This window comes from Electrona antarctica (genome assembly GCF_951216825.1).
Source record: "Electrona antarctica genome assembly, chromosome: 19".
NCBI classification, from domain to species: domain Eukaryota; kingdom Metazoa; phylum Chordata; class Actinopteri; order Myctophiformes; family Myctophidae; genus Electrona; species Electrona antarctica.
In genome coordinates this window covers 5,841,673-5,869,582 of record NC_136800.1, presented here as the reverse complement: position 1 = coordinate 5,869,582, position 27,910 = coordinate 5,841,673, and the positions used below count along the sequence as shown (strand labels likewise).

At 42.6% G+C, this 27,910-nt stretch overlaps 2 protein-coding genes across 9 annotated transcripts in view; both read left to right on the top strand.

Moving 5' to 3' along the window:
* Positions 1 to 13,047, top strand: part of xrn1 (5'-3' exoribonuclease 1) — a 42,288-nt gene extending 29,241 nt beyond the window's left edge. For 2 of the 6 annotated variants that reach the window (XM_079488609.1, XM_079488608.1), the window contains exons 33-41: positions 566 to 604; positions 1,785 to 1,880; positions 2,480 to 2,629; positions 3,077 to 3,209; positions 6,736 to 6,920; positions 7,347 to 7,460; positions 8,065 to 8,170; positions 9,315 to 9,496; positions 10,035 to 13,047. In XM_079488609.1, coding sequence (XP_079344735.1) covers positions 566 to 604; positions 1,785 to 1,880; positions 2,480 to 2,629; positions 3,077 to 3,209; positions 6,736 to 6,920; positions 7,347 to 7,460; positions 8,065 to 8,170; positions 9,315 to 9,496; positions 10,035 to 10,382 — 1,353 coding nt within the window. In that variant the 3' untranslated portion in view covers positions 10,383 to 13,047. The remainder of the gene's footprint in view (positions 1 to 565; positions 605 to 1,784; positions 1,881 to 2,479; positions 2,630 to 3,076; positions 3,210 to 6,735; positions 6,921 to 7,346; positions 7,461 to 8,064; positions 8,171 to 9,314; positions 9,497 to 10,034) is intronic. The other 4 variants (XM_079488612.1, XM_079488610.1, XM_079488611.1 and 1 more) reach the window with 4 other exon arrangements.
* Positions 13,048 to 15,742: 2,695 nt separating this feature from the next.
* LOC306912414 (solute carrier family 12 member 7-like) overlaps positions 15,743 to 27,910 on the top strand; it is a gene marked incomplete at its 5' end in the record, with an annotated part of 63,083 nt that continues 50,915 nt past the window's right edge. For all 3 annotated transcript variants that reach the window (XM_079488615.1, XM_079488614.1, XM_079488616.1), the window contains one exon: positions 15,743 to 15,887. In XM_079488615.1, the coding sequence (XP_079344741.1) occupies positions 15,743 to 15,887 (145 nt within the window). The remainder of the gene's footprint in view (positions 15,888 to 27,910) is intronic.

The window sequence follows — 27,910 nt, the reverse complement described above, 5'->3', positions numbered from 1 at the left end:
TTCCAAAAAACGCGTCCGGTGTGCAACCACCACTAAAGGTGGTTGTTTTTGACAGCAATTTTTTTTTTTAAATTTTAGTCATAGTCTTTTTAGTCACCTGGAATGTTTTAGTGTTGGTCCAGTTTTAGTCACCTAAATATAAGATTTTAGTCAACTAAATATACAGTTGATTTAGTCGACTAAAATGTATTCTGGCTAGCCTTGATGGCGTCGTGATGGCTGATTTTACACTTGCTGTATTTGCAGTGTTTGCTTGCTGTATTTTACACGCGATGCGTTGTGGGCTTGTAGATCTGCTATTTTCAGCATTAGTCCCTCGCTAACATTTTAGTCTACTTTTTATTTGTTGATGAAATTGTCAATATATTTAATCATAGTTTAGTCATCATGGCTTAGTTTTTATTTCATTTTTTTTCTCCAGTTTTCCTCAGTGTAAAACGGTAGTCGACAAACATTTTTCGTCATAGTTTTAGTTAACGTAATCAACACTATGGCAGGCATGTCTATTGTCTAATGATCGGCTCGGTTTCTGACCTTTTCTTGTGGTTTTTTTCTTTCCCAACAGGGCAAGAACCAACACGCAACCCCCAACAAATCTGTGAGTGTGAGTACACACACACACACACACACACACACTTGCTAAGGTTTTCCTCCTCAAGAGTCTGCAATTCCAAGGTTTCCAGCTTCTAATTAAATAGTTCACAGGTATATAGATGAAGTCACCTAAATGTGAAACGATTTACCCTCAACATGAAGGTAGAGTGAGCTAAACAAGCGCTTCTAACTTTGTGCTATTCAATGGTAGCTAACAATGTCTTGCTAAAAGCAGAATTGAACCCTAAAACAAAGTTGCCAATATCATTAATCTTATCAATAATGTCATTAATTAATCATTAATGTTGGCTAATCAAAAACTCCAGCAATACAAATCTATGAATTAGAAAATCAGTCGTATTTTAGTTGGCTTGTTGTGAGCTGACGTAAAATGATTGTAGAATATCATCTCGTATCAATATTGTCTCTCCCTGAATCAATTCATATTCTGTGATGTTGGGGAACATTTAATATTTGAAGAATCGATATGATATAGTATTATTTTATTGAAGTTTTTGATTTACAGCTGTTGTGTTTACAAAGTACAGTCAAGGTCCTTGCAGACTGTATGCGTTTTTCAGAAAAACACAGCCAAGAATCGGAAAGACGCAGCAGTGTGCAGACAGCTTCAGTCCAGTATCTAGAGAACTTTGGTGAACACTAAATAGATTTAGTGACATTAACCCATTCAGGCCTGACGTCGAAATTTAAAAAAAATAAAAGTTTTCTAAATCATGACAATTTTCGGAAAGATTTGAGGCACATTTTAACGATTTTTCAAAAATAGCAGACCTACAAGTTCATAGCGCGCCACTCGGTGGCGCGCTATGAGCTTGTAGATCTGCTATTTTTCAATAGCTAAATTATAACATAATGTTTAAAACACCAAAAGGGGTTCCCGCCCCAAAATGGGTTAATGGTTAATGTGGTTAAACGCTAACGTGACATGGATGCGTTCCAGGTCTCAATGGATTAACTTGGGTACAGTGCACACTTAATCATAATCACAATTGCTTCATGACATTATAGATCTGCTATTTTCGGTGTGCAACACCAGCGCACAACTAAGTATGAATCAGTAGGCTTATGTAGGGGTGTAGGGGTGTGTGTTTGTGTGTGTGTTGTTGTTTTTTTTTTTTTTTTTTGCGTGTTATGTGTGTAGTTAGAAGCAAATCTGTGCTATCTTACAGGTCCCATCCAGCGGCATCAGGCTTTTGAAAAGAAGCGATGACGTATCCTCCATTTTCCCTTCCCAAAACACACCCAACAAGGTGTGGCTACCAGAGGTATTTTTGGCCTGAATGACATTGATAGGTACCTACAGATGTCAGCCCGGAACAGACCAAGGGAATGGGACTGTACGCACGCACGCACGCATGCACAAGAGGAAGAGACAAAACACAAACGGTTCAAAATTAACGGGTTAAAGAAAAATGAATTATTATGAAATATCAAAACTGCCAACGAGGCACTGCTCCATGATAGTGTTGCTGGGATTTTCCTAAAATCTTCTAAAACCGTTTTAATAAACATGGTTAATATGACATATGGTATTAGTGTTATTTCTTCATCCAGAGCATGCCAACACTTTACACAGCATAAGAGAGGTGATGGAGCAATCGGTGTAAATGTATGACAGCTATAATTTCAATAAACATGGTTATGACATGGCGTTGTAGACACTACGTGTAAGTGTAGCTTCTGCCGTAGTAGAAAGGGCTGCGACGAAGAGCAGGTTTATGTATCGAGCACTGATCCATTTCCGGTTGCCGTAGCCGACTGGCGTAGCCGTCGTTGCTTAAAGTCGCTATTCTGTGTGAACAGTGGAAGATTGGCGTTCTCTGCTTTTCCCTCACCTTTTTCTTCTTTCTTCTCATTCCCCCAGCCTTCTTCTGCCTCCGAGTTTGACGTGCTCATCGCCAGTCTCAACATCTCCAAGGACAGCCAGCAGCAGAGCCCGGCGCCTCCCCCTCCTCCTTCTCCACAGGAGTCGACCAGTCAGGATGGCCCGCTGTCTCCACAGTCCTTTGCAATGGTGAGCAGACTGACCAAGTTAGCAGCCATGTTCCAGCGACGGTGCACGAGTCAGCGATTTTTAGTAGCCATTTTGTCGTTTTGAAAGTTTGTAATTAGGCATGTTAACCCATTCTGTACAGGAACCCCTTTTGGTGTTTTAAGCGTTATGTTATACTTTAGCTATTGAAAAATAACAGATCTACAAGCTCATAGCGCGCCACCGAGTGGCACGCTATGAGCTTGTAGGTCTGCTATTTTTGAAATGTCGTGAAAATCTTTGAAAATCTTTCAGAGCGAACGTTTTTAACTCAAATCTTTGCTTCTGGGCGAGTCCCTGGAACTACATATTTTCACATGGGGGGGTGTCCACGGCCACATACCAAATACCCATATATTTCTACTTTTAGAGGATTGTGTGAAAGGACATAGTAGTGTAACTGTGACCGGTTGTTTCCCGCTGCCACAGAAAGGGACCATGGTGTTGAAGGAGATGTTAAAGATCGACAGCCCTGGGACAGGAAGTCCTTCCTTCCAGGACCCGGCCGTTGTCAGCGTCTCTGGAGGCCAACAGAACAGGAGAAGATCTGCTAAGAAATTAGGTAAGTAGTAGGGGTGTGCATCTCTCCCTTACAAGACGATTCGATACGTATCGATACGCATGGGCTACGATGCGATTCGGGGACGATACATTTTATATACAGAACGATTCGATTCGATTAGATTCAGTCCAAATCGATACGATTTCGATTTTGTGGAACTTCATGGAATTTGATGCGATGCGATTCGATTCGATACGATACGTTGCAATCTGACACATTTAACCTTCTATAGATTTTTTATTTGAAGCTAGATCTATAAAGAATAGGGTTGGGACTTCATTAAAAAACATCTAATTAATTGGAGGCTTTGTGATTGATTAATTAATCTCAATTAATCACATATCAATAGGCCTATTTGACCTGAGCAGTGAGCTTTTTTTTCAAATGGATTTGGATATGAGTGAATCAATGAATAGTGACTACATAAGCATAGGCAATAAAACAAGTAGTAATAATAATAGTGGTAATAATATTATTTATATGCTTCTCTGAGTACTTAAAGACACTTTTCAAGGAGAACATGAGAAAACAAATAAAAACAACTTTATTAGAGAAAAACTAAGAAAGACTATGGAATAAAATAAATGAAAGCTATAGCAATATTCCAGAGGTGGGTTTGAATTTATAGGTGGTGACATGTCTCTGAGTTTTGGAAGTGCATAGTTTGACAGGTCTGACTGCCTGCTGTGGACAGAGAAACCCTGACCATTAAACACGGGCAGACGCAACGATACAGTCTATCATTCATTGTTAAAGCTCCAAATGATATTCCCATTCGTCTTTGTGTCTGCCCGTGTAAACGCAGCAGCGAGTGTGAGGGGTTGGGGAACGGATGGAAAGTACATAGTGTTATTAAGGAGGACTCCTAACTATATGGAAGTTAAACTAACGTTAGCTCCCATGCTAGCTACTAGCTAGTAGCTTCCCTCGTCAGAACAGAACAGAACAGAACACCACCACAGATCGGGTGGAAGCTGTTGATATCACTGCTTGTGCCCGTGGATGGGAAATAAGATTTAAAAGGCTATGGAAGCGTGGATGAAAGCACAGATGTGTGCAATAAAGTTGTGTCGGATGTGCCTGTGCACCCCGTCTGCTGCTCGTGTGCTGTTGTGACTGTCGCTGGCTGCTGATGCAAAGTTAAAGAGCGTCATAAGCATGCGCCCATCCTGCGCTGGAAGTAGCAGATCTACAAGTTATCTACCCGTCGCAATGCACAGCGCTTTGGGCTTGTACATCTGTGTTTTTCCCGCAGTTAGTTGAATTATATCGATTCACAACTTTAGGATCGAACCAACGTCCGATCCAGACGCTATTTTGACCGATCCAGACACACGTGCATCGATGTAGTCGTATCGTTAATGTTAAAATCGATTATCGATTCATATCGATATTTTTTGACACCACTAGTAAGTAGTGATGCCTGATATAGGCCTCATTCACACCTGAGACACACGCTTGTGTCCTGTGTCCTGTGTGTGTCATGGCCGCCTCAATGCATTTCCAATGGGAGTCACATGGTTTGAAGACACAACCTTGTTGCATTGGGGGGGAGGGAGGGCAGAAGACAGCCATGCAACAAGGTTGTGTCTTCAAACCATGTGACTCCCATTGGAAATGTATTGAGGCGGCCATGACACACAATTCAATTTTCAATTCAATTCAAAGGGCTTTATTGGCATGAGAAAACATATGTTTACATTGCCAAAGCACAATACAGCAATACAATCAAAACACAAAATATGTACATTTGAACGTCAGAATCTTCAATAGATCAATTTCTATATTGTACCAAGATCACTGGATGCAGGTATAGTGCAGGAATATACACAATGATTAGTCTTTAGGGTGGTTGTGTTCCGTTTGATATCCTTCTCCTATCACAGCAACTCACGAATCTTGCTGCTGTGTTTGCACATTGTTGTACTTCGCCCAGCAGATATGGGAGTTTTTTGTCATTGGTCATGTTTTCAAAATCTCCGTGTGGACACAAGTGTGTCTTGCGTGTGTCTCAGGGGTGAATGAGGCCTTAGGCCTGACTCACACCTTTACAACAGACTGATGTATAGCTGATGCATGAGACTTATTGACTGTTGCAAGCTCACAATGCATTTCCAATGGGAGTCACATGGTTTGACACAACATTTGTGTTGTATGAGGGGGTGGGGGGGGGGGGGGGGGGGCAGTCGAAACACAGCCGAAAGCTGTACAACACAAATGTTGTGTCAAACCATGTGACTTCCATTTGAAAATGCATTGGGGCAAGATGTAAACGAACCCTTTCATACATCTAGCATGCATCAATGTTGTATGCTAGATGCGAAGGTGTGAGTCAGGCCTTATTCTTGGAGGTGCAAAGCGTTGTACACTGAACACATGGCAGATCTGCAAGCTTTCAGTTATTTTCGGTGCCGCAACACCAGTACACAACTGGTTCCTTTTATTTTTCCTTTTCCTGAAAAGTAACGGTTTTGGGGCATGCAAGGTTTCCACCTGACAGCGATGATGGAGCTATTGGTTTCTATTTTCAGGGGGGAAGACCAAAATGGCAGTAGAAACAACATTACTACTAATGATTACGCTTGTCTTGTCTTCCAGCTTGTCACTTGCGTTCACTTGTATTCCCAGGTCTAGGTTGCTACTTGCTAGACCTCATTTATTTGATTTATTTTGGGTTTCTTGTCTGACTCTTGCGTCCTAAATAAAATCACACCCGTGTGAAGTGAGGGCCGCTCTTATCATCATACATCATCTCATTCCGGCCTGCTTGCCACTCACAAAAAATGGCCATTCATTTTCAGTGGCATTTAATGTTTGTGTGTACATACCCTCAAAGCTGGACATAAGAGGGGCACTCCCTCAAAAATATTGGCACTTGGGCTATCGGCGCGTGCGGCCACTTTCTTGTTTTTTCAAGATGACCTCTCCAGTTTATTTATCCGTGGACCGGCACCGCTCAAAATACTTTGGTGTGCGTAAGCATCCTCTTGCACATGGTCCTTGATTTAAACCAGCAATATTCCCCCGACCCCCCACTACCGTAGCATAGAACTGCTTTCCCTTTTAACCCATTTTGGGGCGGGAACCCCTTTTGGTGTTTTAAGCATTATGTTCTACTTTAGCTATTGAAAAATAGCAGATCTACAAGCTCATAGCGCGGCACCAAGTGCCACGCTACGAGCTTGTCGGTCTGCTATTTTTTTTAAATCGTGAAAATGTAGTGCAAGAATATATATTCTTTCAGAGTGAACTTTGTTAACTCAAATATTTGCTTTTGGGAGGTCCCTGGAACTACATATTTTCAGATGGGGGTCGGCGGCCAATTACATATATTTTTGGGGGTCCCTTGACATGAAAATGTTTGAGAACCACTGACATAGAAACATAGGTTTTTCAGAAAACTGCAGGATTTAGCAGACATGTGTAGAATCATCCTCGGGTCTAAATGGGTTAAGACTAATATACCGGTGTTATTTCTCGGTGTACTCAAAACACTTGACGTTTTTGTTTCTTCTCCTCTCTGCAGCGGCGAAGATGAACTCACCGCAGGCGGAGCAGGTGGTGTTGCCCCCCCCTCCTCCGCAAGCGGTGGCCCCCGCGAACCCCCCCGTTAACCCCATGATGCCCAGTGTGTCGTCGGAGCTGGCGCGCATCTGTGTAGGGCTGGGCATGGCCCCGCCCGACTTCACCTACCTACACAACGGCAGACAGGTAAACACGCCAGTGGTGGACTCAACCGAGATGGTGGCACCTTTTTGTTCAACTTTGAACCTTGTGCACAGGTGTTTCATTATTGCCCCAACACATTATCAAGGCATACAGCATTCATTCATTATTGCAACTTGTTTGCAGCCAGAGGGCTCCATTTCCGTCACCGCTAACCCCCTTATCCCTAAACGTCTTTGCCTTTTTGAATAGTTCAACTAGCCAATCTACATTGACACATTGTGAGCTTGTAGACTGGCCATTTTAATGGCCAGTCTACAACGGAAATGGAGCCCCGAGTGTTTTTGAGGCATATCCAGCACTTCCATGGCTTACATGGTGTGCTGGATTTCTCTCGGGGGAAGGTTTTTGTTACTATCTCTCCCCAATGAAAGTTATAGTTTAAAACGTGTCCTGCCTCTCTCTCTACAGGGACTGGTTATATGCCAGGTTAAGCTGTCCAGCGGTCTGATGGTCCATGGTCCACAGTGCCCATCAGAAAATGATGCCAAGGAGAAAGCTGCTCTCTTTGCCCTCCAAAGACTGGTACTGTGTGTGTGTGTGTGTGTGTGTGTGTGTGTGTGTGTGTGTGTGTGTGTGTGTGTGTGTGTGTGTGTGTGTGTGTGTGTGTGTGTGTGTGTGTGTGTGTGTGTGTGTGTGTGTGTGTGTGTGTGTGTGTGTGTGTGTGTGTGTGTGTGTGTGTGTGTGTGTGTGACATAGTATATATTCCATTACATATACACTGACACCACGGCGCGTAAACAGCGCCTCAAACTGTGACTCCGCCCACCACCGGGGGAAGTTGTGATTTGCGCTCGTTTGCGCCATTTTCAAAACAATATTGAGCAGAGTAGCGATTATCAAATGTATTTGCAATGCCATACGTTGAAAGATCTGTTGCCAGTGGACAAGGCACGCTACCTCCGCAAGTTAGATACCATCGGCATAGATGTTTGTCCGTATGTGATTAAGGATTGGACCAAGTTGCATTGGCAGCCATAGAAAATTCTTACCCCAGGCTAAAACCGGATGTGACGTTTTTGGGCGTTCCTGTCTAGCGTGGTGGTGTCAGTGTATTTAGTGCTCTCTGTCCAACTGTTTGATGGTTCTAACCACATAACCTGCTGTGTGTGTGTGTGTGTGTGTGTAGAACTCGGTGGGGTCCGGCTTCTCCCTCCCTCCTCCTCTCTTCCCTGGCATGGGACAGATCAGGCCGCCCCACATGGGGCCGATGCCCCCCGTCTTCAACCAATCAGGTGCGTTTGTCATGTATAAAACGGGGTGCATACGTCTTGTTAGACATACCAACAGTCCTACAGTTCATGAGTCCCGACAACACCGTCGCTCCCGAACATGCGCTGCCGGTTACAAATCACCCATGGCCTCCGCATGCAGTTAACCCATTCTGACCTGAGATCAGATTCTAAAAATGTCTTCTACATCCTGACAGTTTTCTGAAAAAGCTATGTTTCTATGTCAGTGGTTCTTCAAAAATAGCAGACCTACAAGCTCATAGCGCGGCACCGAGTGGCGCGCTATGAGCTTGTAGATCTGAGTCCGGTACCGATTCCGGTTCTGCTTATCGATTCCGGTTCTTAACGGTTCCCTATTTCGGTTCCAAAATGGTATAAAATAAGAGGTCAAATGTTTATTTAACAAAAAAGCTCAATGTCAATTTAAGACATGTACTGAATAGTGTAACATCCTCTCCTTTATTCAACAGTTGAGCCATTTGTGGATAATAGTGAGCTATGTTTTCCTTATTTTAAATATAATATATCTATTTTGTATTTACCCTGCAGGGATAGGCTACTTCTCTTACTACTATGACTACTGACAATAACAAATAAAAGCATGTCTGAGATCTGAGAGCAGCGCGCGCACGCACACACACACACACACACACGCACACACGCACCAGGCGTTTAGCGTGGATTAAATGATTGACTGGGCAAATTAGCATCGCTAATGGGGGGGGGGGGGGGGGGGGGGGGGGAATTGCACAACACGTGTAGGCTTTGGTATGTCGCAGACTCTTAGAGTATCTAAGCGCAGACTAGAGGAGCCTAGTTCCATGCAGAGAGAGCCCCTCTCCGCCAATCTGCATTGCAAGCCCACAATGCGTCGCTGATGCTACGCGGTGTAGGCTTGTAGATCAGCTATGTTCCCTGCGCGTCTATTAAAAGGGATGAAAATAAATAATAGCGTGTGACAGCGTGTCTGTGGGAACCAGGTGGGAACCGATAGAGAGAACCGAAATTGAATTATTGTAATGGGTACCCGGTACCCCAGCACTTTCGGTTCGGTACATGCTTGGTCCCGAGGTTCGGGACCCATCCCTATGTAGGTATGCCTACCCTTATTTTGATGTCATGTCATGCCCCCTCTCTCTCCCCCCAGGAGGAATGTTGCTGCCTCCTCAGAGTTACGGCCCTGGCCCTCTGTGGGGCATGGCGCTGCCCCCTCACCACCAGGGCCAGCCATTCTTTGGAGGAGGGATGGGCACCTTCCCTGGCGCTGCCCGCTCCCAAGCGCCGACCACGTTGCCCATTGGCTCACACAACCAGTTTGTTCCCTTACAGGTAATGACGGGCAGACGGGACATTTTAGTGGATTGATTTTCCACTAGAATGCATTGGTGATAACTTTAGTGGAAAAAGTACTCAATTGTTTTACTTCCATTAAAAGTATCAATACTGCAATGTAGGACTACTCCGTTACAAGCAAAATTCCGGAATTCAAAATGTACTTGAGTAAAAGTACAAAAGTCTTGGTATCAAAATGTACTTAAAGTACCAAAAGTAGAAAGTACTCATTATGCAAAATGTCTCGTTTTCAAACATAAAATATTTTGAAAGTAGCAGATCTCCAAGATCACAATGCGAGGCGATGCGACGCATTGTGAGCTTGTAAATGGGCTATTTTCAAATGGCCTAAATTATAGGGATGATGTGGTTACTGTAAGTATTCCAAATCTTCAAAGTAACTAGTAAATAAAGTTTCAAATAAATGTAGTCGAGTAAAAGTACAATATTTGCCTCTTGAGATGTAGTGGAGTAGAAGTAAAAGCACTGGAATTTGGTAATAATAATGTACGAATACCTCAAAATTGTACTTAAGGTGACCAAGAAGAGGGTGTCGGCAGCCAAGAAGACCCAGGAAACCAGAGAGTTCTACAGCGCTGCCCACACCGTGGCCAGGAACCAGTCGCACCAGTACACCCAGAACCAGCACCCCGGCCAATCGCACGCTCAGAGTCAACAGCTTGGCCAACCACAGAGCAGCAATTTCGATCAGCCCCTTCCGTCCAAACCCAGTCCTTCTGAGCCCGTCGCCGCGACAACGAATCCTCAAACCCCTCCCCCGCGACAGAACACCCCAGGAACAGGCCACACCCCTAGCTCCGCCTCCAAAAGGAAGCACAGAAAGTTGGCGGTCAACTTTGAGGCAGCTAAAGTCACCGAGTGACGAGCCATCTCGTGTGAGGGAATATTTATATGCTCGTTTGGTAGTTTGGGAAGTTTTTAACGTGTGCGACTCCCGAGTTTCACACTCTGCGACTTTATCACTGTCAAACGGTATGCATCGTTGCTGTCTGTCTTTTTTTTTTTTAAGAATGTCCCAGTATACATGGACGTTCATTATACAGCGTCGGAAGCATCAAAGTGCTTTTGACAGCCATAAACGTACTGATCTCTTCTTCTGGTAAGTTGCCTTCATGAGCCCATCTGCCTTCACTTGGTCATGACGACGCATTGTGAGCTTGTAGATCCGATATTTTCCGTGTGCGACACCAGCACGCAGCTAACCATATAAATCAGGATTTAGTAGCCTGATCCGGACCTCATCCTCAGCATTTCTTTGCACCCTCTCGTTGACACATTGAAGTGTGGTGGATGGATTCCCCCTAATTATTAGCTCTCATGAAGAACAGGATCTCTCGTTTATGCTTTAACATTTACACGATTACGCACGCTTACTTCTCTGTTTCTAAAACAACGTTCATCCAGCTCCAATCTCCATAATGCCCAGTGATTTGAGAACAATGTCTTAAGGCATCGTCCAAAACAAACTAAAAGTGTTAAATTAGCTCCTTTTTATTTATTTTTTAGACCGGCTTATCAAACACACGAGGGGAAGTTAAAAATAAATGGTCAGCCGAGTAGATTTCCCACGGGGCAGTTATTTTCAAAGGTTGTGTCTTAAAATGCATTAAGCCTTCTCTATTCACTATGCATTTTAATGAGCATTATTTGTAATTTACCAAATAACTGAAGAGAGGTTAACAACCATATTTATACAGGGACATGGATCTAAATGATTTGCATTATTCGGCTTCTTTTCATCGTCAGTCCTTCATGGAAAGTCTGATCTCAACACGGGGCATATTTTCTGTTCCTGTGTTCAATGCAACATGTCCTTGGGCAAATGATTTATGTGGGCAATTTAGAAAGATGACCTGATCAATGTTTTCAATTTATTTTGTTTCCCCTTACGGCGTTTATGACAGTCCCAACACTGCACACTTATTAGCTAGCTTTGAATTGTCCTGTTAATCATCTCAGTGATAGACTGAGACCGGCCGCAGTTGTTCCTTACAGCGCCGTGACGGGTTGTCATGGCAACACAGACCCTGTCCGTTGATGGTCTTCCAATCTTGCATTAGCCAGGGATGTCATGAAGCAAAAATTAACCCCTTGCCTGGGGGGGGGGGAAATTGTATACTTTTTTTTTTCTTTTGACAACCGCTCAAATATGGTTCTCAGGGATGTCTAGTAGTAGCTGTGGTAGAAATTGACCCATCATAGTATCGTAACACTGATACTGGATACTTGTACTGCATAGTGCATACGTAAACAAAAAGAGAGAGAGAGGGAGAGAGAGAGACAGAAAAACCTATTTAACAAATATTTGACAGATTTAATTAAAATTTTAGCATCTTAACAGTTTCAACAACATTTGGTTGCCTTCATTTTTTACCCATTTTCTTTTTCTTTTTATGATGTGCATAGCAAGAAAATGTTTATTTTACACAAATCCAAAGTTTAGAAGCAGATCACACAAATGAATGCACCAGGCAAGACACCCAAGGCAAGCACACAGCCGATGTCCACCAGCATGTGACCAGGATGCTATATTACGTTAACACAAGCCATAGCAGAAGGGTCAACTTCTGATTTTCTATTATCAGTTTGGGTTCGACTCCCGTATGATCCAGATAAAAATGCTCATACTGCTAGAATGTGGACCCCCCCCCCCCCCCCCCCCCCCCCTAAAAAAATGATGATCTTGCATTAGTTAATTATTTTATGGAAGCCAGGTGGATGAATTTGGTAATTACAGCAGGTGTGCTCTATTGACTCAGTGGTAAAAGTTTCAACAATTCGGTACACGAAAAGGGAATGAGCGTATAAAGACACAAATAAAAGGCCAGCCAATAATAAACCAACTAAAGGTATATGTAGAAAATCAGTTTCACTAGGCAACAAAACAAAAAACATTCTGTACATCTAGACATTCTCTTGGCACGCATGCATTCAAGACCTGGTTTAAATTGTAGAATATTTTAACCCCTGCCCCCCATTCTTGCTGCTGGTGGTGGTGATAATCCAGTGATGTAAGCAGTTGTAGAGACCCAACTGCATCCACTGTGCCCTCAGATTGAGGGGGTTTTGTTTTATTTGTGGGGGGAGAGAAGCGGCCCACCACCGACCCTGGGACTGGAGTCTATAAGGGGTTCTGGTGCAATAAGGGGAAGTTTTAACTTGTGATTTAAAGCACACCTGTTGTACTTTTGAAACATTTAAGGCATTAAATCGAAACATCATGGCTGATTTCCTGTTTTGATGCAGCAATGGGCTGTACATATACATTTAATAAAATGAATCTTTTGTTATCACATGTTGACATTATGGATGTTTTGTTTTTGTCAACTCTCCAGTCGTGATATATGTCCCCACTAGAGAGAACTGTTTCTGTTTGCCAACTTTGCTTTAGTTTTTATTCTGACATTCTTGTATTTTTGCCATTTTAATGTGAAGCTCTTTGGGCTGCATTTTTATGTATGAAAGGTGCTATGCAAATAGTTATTCAAATGTATCCTGACTTGCCAAAATTAAAATGTGTTTCATAACTGTCTTACTGTAAATGTTCTTATGCATCCTAATAACTTTCTGAAATACAGGTGGGACTAGTCTATACATGTACTACTCAAGCCAGACAACTGAACTGAATGCTACGTTTCAGAATGTATGGCAGAAGCATTTGAAAGCTGTGAGCCAAGAGAGTGACTCCGAGCTGGACAGACAGGCTGGTTTCATGTCATCATTGTCAGTTGAGTTTCAAATGTAGTCCCTCATCTGCTGCCGAGATAATGATAAAAAGGTGAGTATGTGAATACCAATGATAGTAGGCCTACCAATGATATTTCAGGACATTGTTTAGTAAATTAATTACATTGTTTCGGTACTTTGGTGTTTACAGTTCGGCTACTTCATCTAGTGTAAACTCTGAACAACTATCCTCTCTCTCAAGTCAATGCAATTTAAATAAAGTAAAATGCGAGTCGGATAACCGGCGAGTTCTCCGGTTAACCTGTCAAACAGGTGTTTCAATTTGTCTGAATCATTGTCTGAACAGTCTGATTGTCATACAACTAATTAATTTGTTTGCAACACCTGTTTGGTCCCCGACATGGCAGGTCACGTGTAGTGTAGGACTACATTTGAAACTCATGTGGATTGTGGACTGTGGAGGGAGGCTATAGCTATATATTCTTGGTTTTCTTCCCAATCAAAACAGCCATAAATCACTCATTATAGTGAGTGATATATGGCTGTTTTGATAGGGAAGAAAATCAAGAAATGTGTTCTCAACCAGTTATGTGGCCACCAGATGGCAGCACAGCATCATTACTGGTCTAAAGCTTGGACTGACTTGACTTCTCCAACTTGTTTGTGGATGGAGGAGCATGTGAATGATCATGTGTGTGTCTTGGAGAGGAGCAAATGAGAGCAGCTTGAACTGAAAAGACCAACAGACATTCAAGTCCGGTATGTATTCATATAAAACAAAGGCACCGCTTTTGCCCCACTGAAAGCAAATTTCACCGTCTTTTAAACTAGTTCGCAAGTCGCTAACTTGAAAGAACATAGCTGAAATCACGTGAAACTATTCTTTTATTCCATCCATGGGCAATGTAAGTGAGCTACTGAATTGATCTTGAGGAGTGTAGCATTAATAATTGGACCAAGGCCGATGTCTTTTATCGAGTCTTCTGACATTTGTGTAGTAGGCTATCTCTTGTTTGAATCGATAAAGAAGTACAAGTCTCTATCAAAATTGGTCCAAGGCTACTGTACCCTTTCTATTTGCACGCTGGAGCACTGCCTGCACTGTATCAGATAGGACTAATACACTCCTAGCCTTGGGATCAAGACTGTCAGATGGTCTATTTTATAATCTGTCTTTTCGCATATGTCATAGAATATAGTCTGAGGGCAATATAAGAGTCTATAATGTAACATAAAAAGCTGTTTAGATTGTATTTGTTCTTTTAAAGCAGACTACGACTAATTTGTATCATTCTGATCTTGATCTGATCTTCAAGGAATTTCAATACGTTTACATGTTGAAGAAAGTTTTGTACAGGATTAAAGTGTCATTGTTGTCAATGTTTCCATTACTTAGGTATACATACTGTATATCTATTGTTTTCATCCATTGTCAATTCAAGGCTAGAGTCATGTCCCTGGTGTTGTGTGTATTTCCTTTGATGTCATATACTGCACTGAGGGGGATGTGGGTGTGTGCTTTAGTTTTACAGTAAAACGTGGTTCTCATTTGTCTTTAACATCCAATGTGTGTGTGTGTGACTGTGTCCTGTGATGCCTTCCCATGCTATGAACACCTCAACACTACCCATAATGCAGTGTGGGAAAGGAAACACCCTTTTGTTTACCTGAACAAGAACAGACGGAAACGGCCAGGCTGATGTCAGTCAGGAGGAGGTGTAACTAGCAGCACAAGAGACTCTGGAAGGAAAGTGTTTTTTTTGTTTATTTTATTTGTATTTTTGTCTAATTGTAGTGTTTAAATCTTGGTTAAATGTTTCCGTTTCAACCAAGGTAGGGCTTTGATGAGTTCCTCCGTAGGTACACAGCGGTCTAACAAGGTTTGCTCCCTATACCTTTTATGCATTTAGGTACTGTACACAAGGTGTGTGAAAGTGAGAAGGGCGGTCTTAGAGGACTAGGAGGAGTTCCGGAGCACTCCTTTTTAGGGAAGCTCATTAGTCCTTATATGGTAGTTACAGGGTCACATGGAACAAGAGTTGTAGCAGGGCCCAGAGGTAGAAGAAAGCAGGGCGAGAGACACAATGAGACAAGAGACGGAGAGAGAGAGAGAGAGAGAAAGTGAGGCAAGGACAATATATACCCTGGACTTTGGACTGCCTTTTGAGTGGAAGGAGAGGAGTCGGTTCAACCTGCGTTTAGAGCCTTAAGAGAGAACTTTGGAGCACACCGTTTTTTGTGGACACACAGACAGACACTGAATGGACTGAATATGTGTCATTTAGCCATGGTTTCAAAGTGGCTGCGAGAGTGAGTCTTGAGCACTGTGCTCACTCACTCGGGTCATAGGCGGCCCGAGCCCGGCCCCTACATGTGACTGGACCCCTGTCTCTGGACACTTTTTGTTTCCTGTGGAACTGAGGGCTACGAGAACGGCTGGTCACATTTTGTCTTCCGTGCGAACCCAGGGAGCTCGTCATCAGTGACTTGCCGACCGTATAGCGGCTCTTGTGAGAAAAGGAGACACACTTCAAGATGCCCACCAACTTCACTGTGGTGCCCGTGGAAGATGGCGCGGCCGCCGGCAGCTCCGGGAGGGCAGCGGGCACTAGTGCCAACCGTGCCAGTCTGGGTAGTGTCTTCAGGGACTTGGAAGAGGAGGAGCCATCACCTGTCTCTGGTAGGAATGGAGTCCCTGCTGAATTAAATATCCCCTCTTTGTTTGTTGACATGTTTGCATGCTCCACTTGGATATATTAGTGCACGCACGCCACGCAACCAGGGACTTGGAATTTGAGATGAGACCATTAACTGAAATTTGCATGTACACAGTCACACAAACAGACACACACACACACACACACACACACACACAAAGATCTTCATTATGCTGGTTGATGAGTATACAAACATTTAGAGGAAGCATTGCTTCAGACAGACTGAGGCATGTTATAGCGGGTGCCTGCATAACAATGTGTGTCATTCCAACCAGCTACAACTTGCATGACCGCTTGAATTATTGCGTTGGGACTCGGAGGAGGGACTGTCGGACTGAGTGTGTTGTCTTTCGCTTTTTCTCACATTAGTGAGTTCTGGAGAGAGTTTCTATCTGCCCTATATGGCTGATGGTTAGGTTATTGATTGATTGATTGATTGATTGATTGATTGATACTTGTATTCACTTCACAGTTTGTAGAATGGGTACAGTTCAAAAGAAAGTACAGGGCAATACAGAAACTGCTACTGGGAGGATATAACCAGGAAAGACTTGTTTACATCAGGGTCCTCCATTTTCAATTCAGAACATTTAAAGACGTCCCATATGGGACACGAGCCTTCCCGTGTCCCATATGGTCGAGAAGTGACAGAGTTACTGTGTTGCAGCTTTCCGTGCTCGGACAGACAGACACAGGGACACACATAGCTGTGTAATGGAGAGGAGGCACCGCTGAAAAAGGGGGGGAAAACATGTACATTATGGAAAAATAGGGGGGTTTAACTTTTTTACAGGTGCCAGTTCCGAATTGCACCCGCCCGTAAGTGCCCGTAAGGGTTTTGAAGGAGTCTAGGTCTTAATGTCTTAATGGCTGTTGGTAGGGCGTTCCACATTTGAGCCGAATCTGGGTTGCTCGTGGTTTGTTGAACTCCCTCATATACAACCATACATACAAGATACAAGTTGTGTTATGAACCTCGGTCAGGCTACTGCTGCTTAGAGTATTGTCATAGTTAAAAATGCACGCCTCTGGTTAAAAATATGTATTTACTTGTTTAAGAAAAACAATTATTATAGGGGGCACGGTGGCACAGTCGGTAGTGCTGTCGCCTCACAGCTAGAAGGTCCTGGGTTCAATTCCCGCTGGGGACGCTGTGGGTGCTGGTGGCATGTTCTCTCCTACGTGTCATCAGTGCCCATACCCGAGGTTGGCAAAGGACCTTTCTGTGTGGAGTTTTCATGTTCTCCCCTTATCCCCTAGGGTAGGTAGGTAGTACCACAAAAAACATGCAGTAATCCTGGTCTCTAAAATGCCTCCCCTAGCCAGCCGGGGCGCCTGATGGAGGGGAAAGTAACTGGTTGGAATAACGTGTTCCTTCCACGCGCTACGTCCAACCAGGGAAACTCCCCCCTGGTCAGGTGTAAAGGACTTGGACACTCATGCATGAAGGAAGCATGAGTTCAAGTCCGTTGCTCTCCCCATGTCCCCCATATATGGGGACTAGGTTGGCGGAGGGTGTGTAGAGCCCAGGATCACATTAGATAATTGACACAGGGGTGAAAAATGGGTTACAAAATCGTGGGATGAACAATTTAAGAAGAAAAACAATTATTTGTCCCTTTTTTGAAAGTTAAATTGATAAAGTGCGTAATTTATAGTATGAAAAGAAAATACTTAAGAAAACAAGCCAGCTTCCTGTGTTCCTGAAAAGCGGATGAATGAGATAGACTTGAGGGGTTTCCACCAGGATGCTGTAATTCATTCATTTTTTATTTTTTTTTGTGTGCCTTGATGACAAATACATGTTTAAAAAAAGAAAGCGATTGATATGATATGATGTAGTACTTTATTGTCAGTTCACATTGAAATGTGTCTTGCGACCCAGCAGCCATGTATGGACAAACACATATACACACATTTGACCCAGCACAAAGAACAGAACAATATTACATACATTAAGACATGGAGACGAGAGCAATGTTCACCACTCAGCTGAGCTTATACCCCTGGCTACAACTCCTGATTGAGCCTCAAAGTCGATTGGTGGGCAAAGGACATCTTTAGTCGAAGACTGAGTCACTGAAGAATGCCAAATATCCAACGTTGATATTTGAGGCGTAATGACAGTGAATACATCCTGCCTGTAACGAGTTATAGGCCTATAATTTGTGGTTGGTTGTCTTGGTCGACTGTGGCTCAGGAGGTAGAGCAGGTCGTCCAATGATCCATGGGTCGGCGGTTCGAATCCCGGCTCCTCCTGTCTACATGTCGAAGTGTCCTTGGGCAAGACACTGAACCCCAAATTGCTCCCGATGTACTGGTTGGTACCTTGCATGGCTTCCGCCGCAATCGGTGTATGAATGGGTGAATGTAATGCACAATCTATGTAAAGCGCCTTGGATAAAGGCGCTATATAAATGCACCATTTACCATTTAGGTCCGCGTTCATCTGCGTGTCCATGGGTATATGAGGCGGCAGGTGACACAATATGAGTGATCTTTTGGTTTCGGCCGATCTACGGTAATCTCTGATTACCCATTTGTGGGTCGCGGATATATATTTTTGGGTCCCTTAGTTTCCCCCCCCCCCCCTACATTTTTTAGTTTTTTTATTATTATTAGGGTTGTCCCGATCACATGATTTTCAAAAGATCGGAATCGGGGAGAAAATATCGGATTTTTAATTGTCTAATGTAAATCTCAAAGACAGATGTTTGTATAAACTGTTTTTATGTTAGTTGTTTTCCTTCTGGTCCCAGTCAGAGATCATCAAACAAAGACTAGTCACACTCAGAGGCGTGAAAGACATCTATTATGAAAACAAAGGAAAAGCAACCCCCGCTCTACATGATGGCATAGGTGTCTGTAGTACTCTCTCTGAATGAGAGAGATACTATTTAAGAGTTTTAACTTGACTTCAGTTCTATAAGCTGTAGAACTGTATTCACGCTAATTCATGGGTTTTCAACAGGTGGTCCGTGGAGGTATTGCATGTGGTCCCTGTCCCTGACCATGCATTTAGTAAATGTAGGATTTGTTGATTTGTTTTAAATGTTCTTTCCACTAGTTGAGAAACCATGAACTGAATGACCTGGTGACCTATGATGAGTCCATCCATTTACTGACAAGTTGGAGTTCAAGAAATTCACCAGAAAAAGGCAGAATCTCAAGAAGGGGTGTGCACCGGATTGTCTGGTTGAGTCATTATTATTAGGACATTTTACCAGTAGTAGTCGACGGTTGAGAAACAGTGGGATGTATACACATGGGATGCATAGCATAGCATCTAAGTCAGCATCTAGGCCCCTGGTTCACAATCAGTTGAAACCCCCTGCTCTAATTAACCAATACATCATTATTTTGCTATGATTTCACGCTTTCAAGAAACAAAAAACACAATGACAGTCATTCTAATAAAAGTATAGTCACATTTTGCCTTTCAATAATAGAAAGGCAACCCAGCAGACTACACTAGAGTGACATACATTAGGATATTTGCTATTGTGATGTGGCATAAGTAAGTGTTATATCAAAATATAAAGATCGGATCAGGAAAGATCGAATATCGGTATGTCTCAAAATCAAATGATCGGAATCGGATCGGGAGCAAAAAAAACGTGATCGGGACATCCCTAATTATTATAATTAACCCATTTAGGCCTGACCTAAAAAAAAAAATCTAAATCCTCCAGTTTTATATGAGCTTGTAGATCTGCTATTTTTCAATAGCTAAATTATAACAATGTTTAAAACACCAAAAGGGGTTCCCGCCCAAAATGGGTTAAAAACATTTTCAAAAAACGTTCCCAAAAAAAGCTAAAGTCTCATGAATTAATACCAAATTAAATGATTTTTCCAAATATTTTTTTTGAATAAATAAAAGTAAAATCCACAAGCTTACAGAGCTTGTAGATCTGCTATTTTCAATAAGTTGGGCCCCTGGGGAATGTCTAATTTCTCTTTTGGGTCACAGGCTAAAAAGTTTGGGAAGCACTGATGTAGACAACACCACTTCCTGCCCCCACTACCACACACACCGCACGCACACACACACACACACACGCACACACACCTCAGGACAGGAAGCATTTTATGTTGGGTGTTCTTTTGTGCTCTGATTTGCACTCTGTTTGACCTGTTTCTATACAGGAGTAGCTGATTAAAAGGAATCTACCATTCTGATCTATGGACACCATTCTCTTCTCTTCTCTTCTCTTCTCTTCTCTTCTCTTCTCTTCTCTTCTCTTCTCTTCTCTTCTCTTCTCTTCTCTTCTCTTCTCTTCTCGTCTCTTCTCGTCTCTTCTCTTCTCTTCTCTTCTCTTCTCTTCGTCAAGTATTAACAGGCAGTAAATCAGTATGTTCAGTGACTTACTTATAATGTTTAGTGGTCTGTTGACACAGAAATGCATTTATAGCCTGTTGGAATGTTACAGGGTCCAGCAACTGTGGAAGTATTTGCATTTAACTATTACAGCTATATCTTGCGCCTCCCCTTACCCCTTATCCATAAACCTATTTGCCATTTTTGAGGGCCCCTCCTATGCCCAGCTTTCCGGGGTTTGTGTAAACGCAAACATTGACGACAAAAGTGAGCACGGAAAAGTGAGGAGGCAAATTGTGATTGGCCGGCGTGATTGGGTGGGAGATGTGCCATTGGTTGAGCTGCATCGCATAATGATTGTGCCACGGGGGACACCTGTTGTATGTGGCTGGTAGAGAGATGTCAGACATTGCGCAATACTCGAGAGATACAATACTTGGACCTCTTAAGCTACGCCGGTGGCTGTTGTATGATAATAAGAGGATGATTTGTTTTTTTGACTCAAAGGCTTTCAGCTTTCAGGAAGAAGCCGGGAATACAGCAGGAAGACATATTTGCAAATTATAATATATTATTATTATTATTATTATAATAATTATTTGCATATATAGGGCAGAAAAGTGAGGACGCAAATTGTGATTGGCCAGAATGAGATAATGTATGATGTACACACTTTTACTATTTTTTGGCTATAGTTGAACTATTTTAAAATGGTAAAAAATGGCAATTAAGTTTAGGGATAAGGCATAAGGGGTGTCTTAAACTTTTATACAAATGGTTCCTTGTTGTTTTAACTGTTTTCCGTGCTCTCTAATATTGCATTGGGGCAGAAAAGAGTGCTGACCAGAAAGTACGTAGTAGTGCTGCTGTGTCATTTTTAGTAATGTCACCACTTTAGAATGGTGACAAAACAGTAACACCATTGATGGCATAACTGGCTGTACGTTTGGCGTTTACAACAAATAGCCTTACGGTCTCTGCTCATAGCCCATGGAAGAGTGATGCGTTGCTGCCTTGAAGTCTCACTTGTGCTGCACCCAGTACCTATACCAAACTAATTTGGCATTACAGCTTACGGCTTACGGGTGCTTTTAAACTCCACTATACGCCTTCCCAAATGTGTCTGTGACCAAAAATAGCCATTTTTGGGGAAAGTGTGCCAACACGCCCATGACCACACCTCTAGGCGCAAATACCGGTGACAGCATAATGGATAGCGGGTGACGCTGGACCAAAATACCATTCAGGGACAGTGCAAGCTCCTATACTCGTAGTTTTCGGGCAGCAGCTGACTTGCGGGCAGCGTCGTGGGTAACGGCAGGGATGAAAATAGAGCCTGTGCCTGTGGGCAGTTCAGAAACCCGTCCACCAGTGACATCATCGATGGGGAATCCAAGCAGAGCCTTAGATATAGACAGAGTTACGCAAACTGCGTTCCTGGACTGGAAGTAGGCAGAAATGCATTGGACTCAGGCAACAGCCCAGCTTTAATGATCTTAAATTCATTTATTTTAGATTGTTTTGTAGTAATAGTACAACATAAACATTAAAGAGACTTTAGTTGTTACTGTACAATACTTTAAAACAGTTGTCATGTTGCACACATGCTTAAAATAGATCTTATTTGCGCCGCCCTCGTTGAAAATAATGTATTTCAAACTCCAACTTGTCCCTCTCCAGGCTGCATGAACAGCGCTCGAGCGCTCTGTGTCTGCCCCCTCAATGTCGTAACTCTTCTATTAGATGGCTCTGAATCCAAGCTAATGGAAACTGCAGGCTTTCTATTCGTGAAAAGTTGCAATGCGAAAATGGAAGCCATCGTTTTCATGATAATGAAATCTGAATATATATATATTTTTAATGTTTTAAAAAAAATCTGCCTAACGATGATGTGGAAATGCCCACAGCCCTCCTATGAGACACAGACGGAGTAAGAAAAGAAAATTGGTATTTTTATCATCAACATTAGTGAGGACCAATTATATGAAGACGGGTTGAAAAGTGGTGAAGTGGTCCTTTTAAATAGAATCTATTTGATAGTTACTGGGGGCTGTACAGAGTGCAAAAGTACAAGTACACTGTACGTTTTCAGTCCATCCATGTTGGACTTTCCTCAGTGCAACTTGACTGTAAAGTCTTCCTTCACACTACCACACAGTGAAGAAGGACAAAAACACTACAGTATCTTAACAGAAACAGTCTTACTCTTATCAGTTCTTTAACTGCTGTGTGCGATTGTTACGTTAGTTGGACCGACTCACTGCAGATAAGGTGGGGGGGGCAGTTGGTTGCCAATGTCGTTTGGCTAGTAGAACACATGCTGATTTGGCAAGATGCACTGTACCAGTACGGCCGTTTTCCAAAACACCCTCTCGGGTTTCAACATGTTTTCACCTCTCTTAACTGCCCACTCATGTATTCTTTCAGTACAGAATACAACAGTGGTTCCCAAACCGTGACCCAAAAGAGAAATTAGACTTTCCCCCCCCGGGACCCTAAACTAGTGAAAATAGCCGATCTACAAGCTCACAACGTGCCGCTTCGCGCCACGTTGTGAGCTCCATGTAGTTCGGCTATTTTCACAATTCCTTTAATATTTGTTCTAATTTATGGGATTTCTCAGATTTTTATTTTATTTCTTCATGAAATTACTGGGGGAAAAAATCATTGAAAAAGTTTTGCTTTTTTTGAAAATGTTTTGAAATAATAATAATTCAAAAACAAAAACTAGTGGCCCCATAACAATGTGTCCGCAACCCACAAATGGGTCCCGACCCACTGTGTGGGAACCAGTGTAATAGAACATAATTTCCAAGACTGATATACCCATTTTGGGCGGGAACCCCTTTTGGTGTTTTAAGCATTATGTTATGCTTTAGCTATTGAAAAATAGCAGATCTACAAGCTCATACAACATATTTTCAGATGGAGGTCGATGGCCAATTACATATACATTTTTGGGGTCCTTGACATGAAATATTGAGCACCACTGATACAGAATCATAGGTATTTCAGAAAACTGTCACACACGGCAAGCAAAACCTTGGGGAGCCAAGCCAGATTGACTATTATTCACACAGCGGCGGCCATCTTTCTCTCACGTCATATTTGCGGAAATTACCGGGGTGGCATTTCATTAAAGGGCAATTTAACCGCTGGAAGAAACTGCAATCACTCAATGCTAATAGTATTTGTAGCAGATAACAGTAGCACAATTTGAAATTTGTATTTGAAAACTAATGAAGTCTGTGTGTTTGACTAGGGTTTGACTGGATTGTTGAATTCCTACGAGACAGACACCCCATGTGGGCTGTCTTACTGAGACAACATGTCGTCTAGGAAGGAAGTGAGACAACATTTTCATGACAGATTTTGGTCATGAACATGGCGTTGTGACTAAAATATCTAGAAACACATTATTACACACATACTGTACAAACTGGGTTGGCTTTAGCAGTCCAGGCAACTTAACACACAATCCTGTATTGGGTCCCTGGCTGAGACACAAAATATTTTCAGATGGGGTGGGGGGTCTGCGGCCAAATGCAGATTAATAATTTGGGGGTCCTTGATATGAAAATGTTTGAGAACCACTCCACTGTCTTATAGAACCACATCCTGAGATCAAGCCCCCAGGACTGGGAGGGCTTTCTGAAGCATGTGGCTAACAATGATCTGCAAGATTGACCATAACCAGTTCTGGGCTCGACCAATGGACTTGACGCACAGGTTGGCTTGTGGAGGTAGTTGGTGACATAGACGCATAAAGGACAGTAAAAGGTCCTAACCTCGGTGACTGGATGAATACCCAGAAGGAGGGTGTCCCTATAGGGGCGTATGTGCTGGGTGAGCAACTTTGTAATTGGCCGATTATTTAAACAATTAAAGGGACATTGGAAGAAACTGCAGTCACTCAATATTATAATAGTATTTGTAAACCGGCTATCCGACGGACTCGACACCGGGCACTGCACTCCCTGTGTGGGGGGTGTGGAACGCGTGTGTTGAATTTGGAGTCAGTGGGGCGAACGGGTTATGTGGATTTCAGACGTACGTACACGCGTACTGTATGTACAGACGTGCACACAGAGACTTGGTGCATTAATAGATAGATGCACAATTGAAACTCCATCTTACAAATACTGCAGTTAATACTTTTCTTTAAAGGAGAATTCCATACTAGAAGGCTTTCTTACCTTTATTTGTAGTTGTTACGTCCCCACCAAAGAGGTCCAGGTGTTATTTTGTGCAAAAGCGCATTATTGGCTATTTCCCCTATAAGCCCTCAATGAATTGCACTGAATTGCATTGAATTGAATGGGGCTATAGGGTGTTAATTGGGGCTAATTCGCTTATTTCCAATAGTATCTCAAGCGACACACTTTACTACTTATTTCGATGGAAATAAGCGAATTAGCACAAAAACCCAACCCCCATTGAGGGCTTATGGTAGGGGAAATAGCCAATAATGCACTTTTGCACAAAATAACACCTGGACCTCTTTGGTGGTGACGTAACAACTACAAATAAAGGTAAGAACGCCTTCTAGTATGGAATTCTCCTTTAACATGTTGAGGGTAAAATGGCCTCAGACTTTAGATGTTTTTGGGATACCATGTGATTCTTCTGCATAGGGCGCCACCATCGTTATGTGTCATATTTTGCTTTGCAGTCGTTACTGTGCAATGTGCAACTATGTGTAAGGGAAGAGAGATGCAGAGATGGCTCTATCCTCTTTAGCTTATTTTAACACTGGAAACACTATGGTTAAGTAGGAAAAACAGGGAAAAGGAAGGAGGTCCGCACACCGTTCTACAGCTGCAAGAGTATAGTTTATTGGAATGAACAACATTTCGACCCACAACAGCTCTTTCTTCAGGTTCTTCAGTTATCATACCTTTTCCCTGTACGTATCTTTTTGTTCATCACCTGAAGATTTTTTTTATAGATGTGCGTGCTTCCCCCCGGACCCACGATTAAAAAAAAAACCTGTGTGAACTGAGTGGCGCAAGGTCTTATATAGCCTGATCAGCTGTGGTCTGACGTAATGTCAGTAACCATGGTAACCATGGTCACTGATCAGCTGTGATGTCAGTGACGTCACATACTAACCATAGCAACCATGTTCACCCGTACGGGCACAAACACACACGGGTACTAACAAAGTCAGTTGTTGGAGTGGTTTGCACCACTTTTTAAAAAAAAAAGAAAACTCCATGATTTGTAGCCGATTACTAAATTAGTTGGCAACTAATTGAATAATCGATTCTATTTACGATTAATTGGTTAATTGTTGCAGCCTTAGTGGGGATATCCTATGCCCTCTCCAGATATTGTGTAGCTCTCAGTGGTGGAAAGTAACTAAGTACATTTACTTAAGTACTGTACTTAAGTACAATTTGGAGGTATTTGTACCTTTTGTATGTGTATATTTCCAATTTCCAATACTTTTACTTCTACCCAGAGGCAAATATTGTACTTTTACTCCACTACATTTATTTGACAACTTTAGTTACTAGTTACTTTGTAGATTTGGATTATTATTACAACACATACCGTACATTAACCACTTCAGACCTATATAGATTTCGGCCATTTGAAAGTTGCAGATGTATGGGGCGGCGGTGGCCCAGGGGTAGAGCGGGGTTCCCAGTTCGAACCCGGGCTCCCCCAGAGTTAGTGTCGAAGTGTCCTTGAGCAAGACTCTGACTGAACGCCTAATTGCTCCTGATGTGCTGGTTGGTGCCTTGCATGGTTTCCGCCGCCATCGGTGTATGAATGTGTGTGTGAATTGATGCACATGCATCTATGTGAAGCGCCTTGGATAAAGGCGCTATATAAAAAAATGCACCAGATATACAACCTCACAATGCATTGCATCGCGACACATTGTGAGCTTGTAGATCGGCTATTTTTTTTATACATTTGATAACTTGAAATGGGACATTCTGCACAATGGGTTCTTTCTACTTTTGGTACTTTAGGTACATTTTGGTTGTAGATTTTTACTTGTGTTTCTATATTGCAGTATTGATACTTTTACTTAAAAACCCATTTTGGGCGGGAACCCCTTTTGGTGTTAGCATTATGTTATGCTTTAGCTATTGAAAAATAGCAGATCTACAAGCTCATAGCGCGCCACCGAGTGGCGCGCTACGAGCTTGTAGGTCTGCTATTTTTGAAAAATCGAAGAACGACTGACATGGAAACAGCTTTTTCAGAAAACTGTCAGGATGTAGATTGTAGAAGACATTTTTAGAATCTGATCTCAGGTCAAAAGTAAAAACATTTGAGTACTTGTTCCACCACTGGTAGCTCCGCCTCCTATGGGACAAGGACCAATCCAGTGGCGTTTCCAGGAATTACATTTTGGGCAGGCAAGATGTGTTAATTGTCGTCTCCCCGCGCACAATCGTAGCACTAAAGGTTTTCAAAGAGATATACCTGCCAGACGAGTAGGATACAAAGGCTGAAAGGCATGCATTTACATTCCAATGGGCGATTGAGGATCACGCTCTACCGCAACGGCCAATCAGCTGTCCACTAATAGTTCTCATGTCTTGTTTTTGTCCTCTCTCTTTTCTCATTGTATGGATTTTGGCCAGGCCAGAAATGGCTTTGGACAGGCGGACGCCTGCCCTCGCTTTATTGTAGATACGCCTCTGCTGGGCCAATCTGCATTCTCTGTAATAGCCAAGCTGGGTAAAATACAAGGTAAATGATGAATGGCTTGAGAAAAGCCTAAGTGGTCAAAACATGTACCCTAACTCAGTAATGTCCTGAAGGTTGGGTCTTATATTTATTTAGGTGTAAAAAGTCTTAAATTGAATTTACCTGCAGAGTGCAGACACTAATCCTTTGCTGCCTTGCAGCTGAAATCCCACAAGGGTTTTGTCTATTGTCAAATGCTGCCTTCTGGTGGCCAACATTGGTATTGCAGTAGAATTTGCCATAATAAGCTTAGCAATACCTTGAATCTCCCATACTTAACCCATTAAGACCCATTAAGGTCAATTCTACAAGTGTCTTCTTAGACAGTTTTCTGAAAACCTGTGTTTCTATGTCAGTGGTTCTCAAAAGGTTTCATGTCAAGGACCCCCAGAATTAGCTGGATTTGGCCGCGGACCCCCATCTGAAAATATTTTGTTCCAGGCAGGGACCCCCCAGAAGCAAAGATATGCGTAAAAACTAAAAACGTTCGCTGGGAAAGAATATATATTCAAACGATTTGTCAAAAACAGCAGATCTACAAGCGTGTAGCTCGCTATGAGCTTGTAGATCTGCTGTGTGTCTTTGAGCAGCTCACCTCCGGCACTGCTGGAGCGATCGGCATAAAACGTTGCACCCGTGGCGGGCTGTCGGCGCTACGACGGGTTGCTTCATGTTTTACAATTTACAATTTAGGCATTTAGCAGACGCTCTTAATCCAGAGCGATTTACAGTAAGCAAGAACAAAACATGGTAATACATCAAATCCATATAAATAGTCATCATGAATCATACGTAAGCTAAGAACCTAACTGTGGAATATCTACATACTGAAACTATGCGTATACACTATACTGTGTAAACTATAGAATGCTATATCTAAGTTACATAAGTTGAGCCTTTGCATACGCCTGTAGTAGGTCGAGGCTGGGTCAAGTGCTACGGGCTAAGATGGAG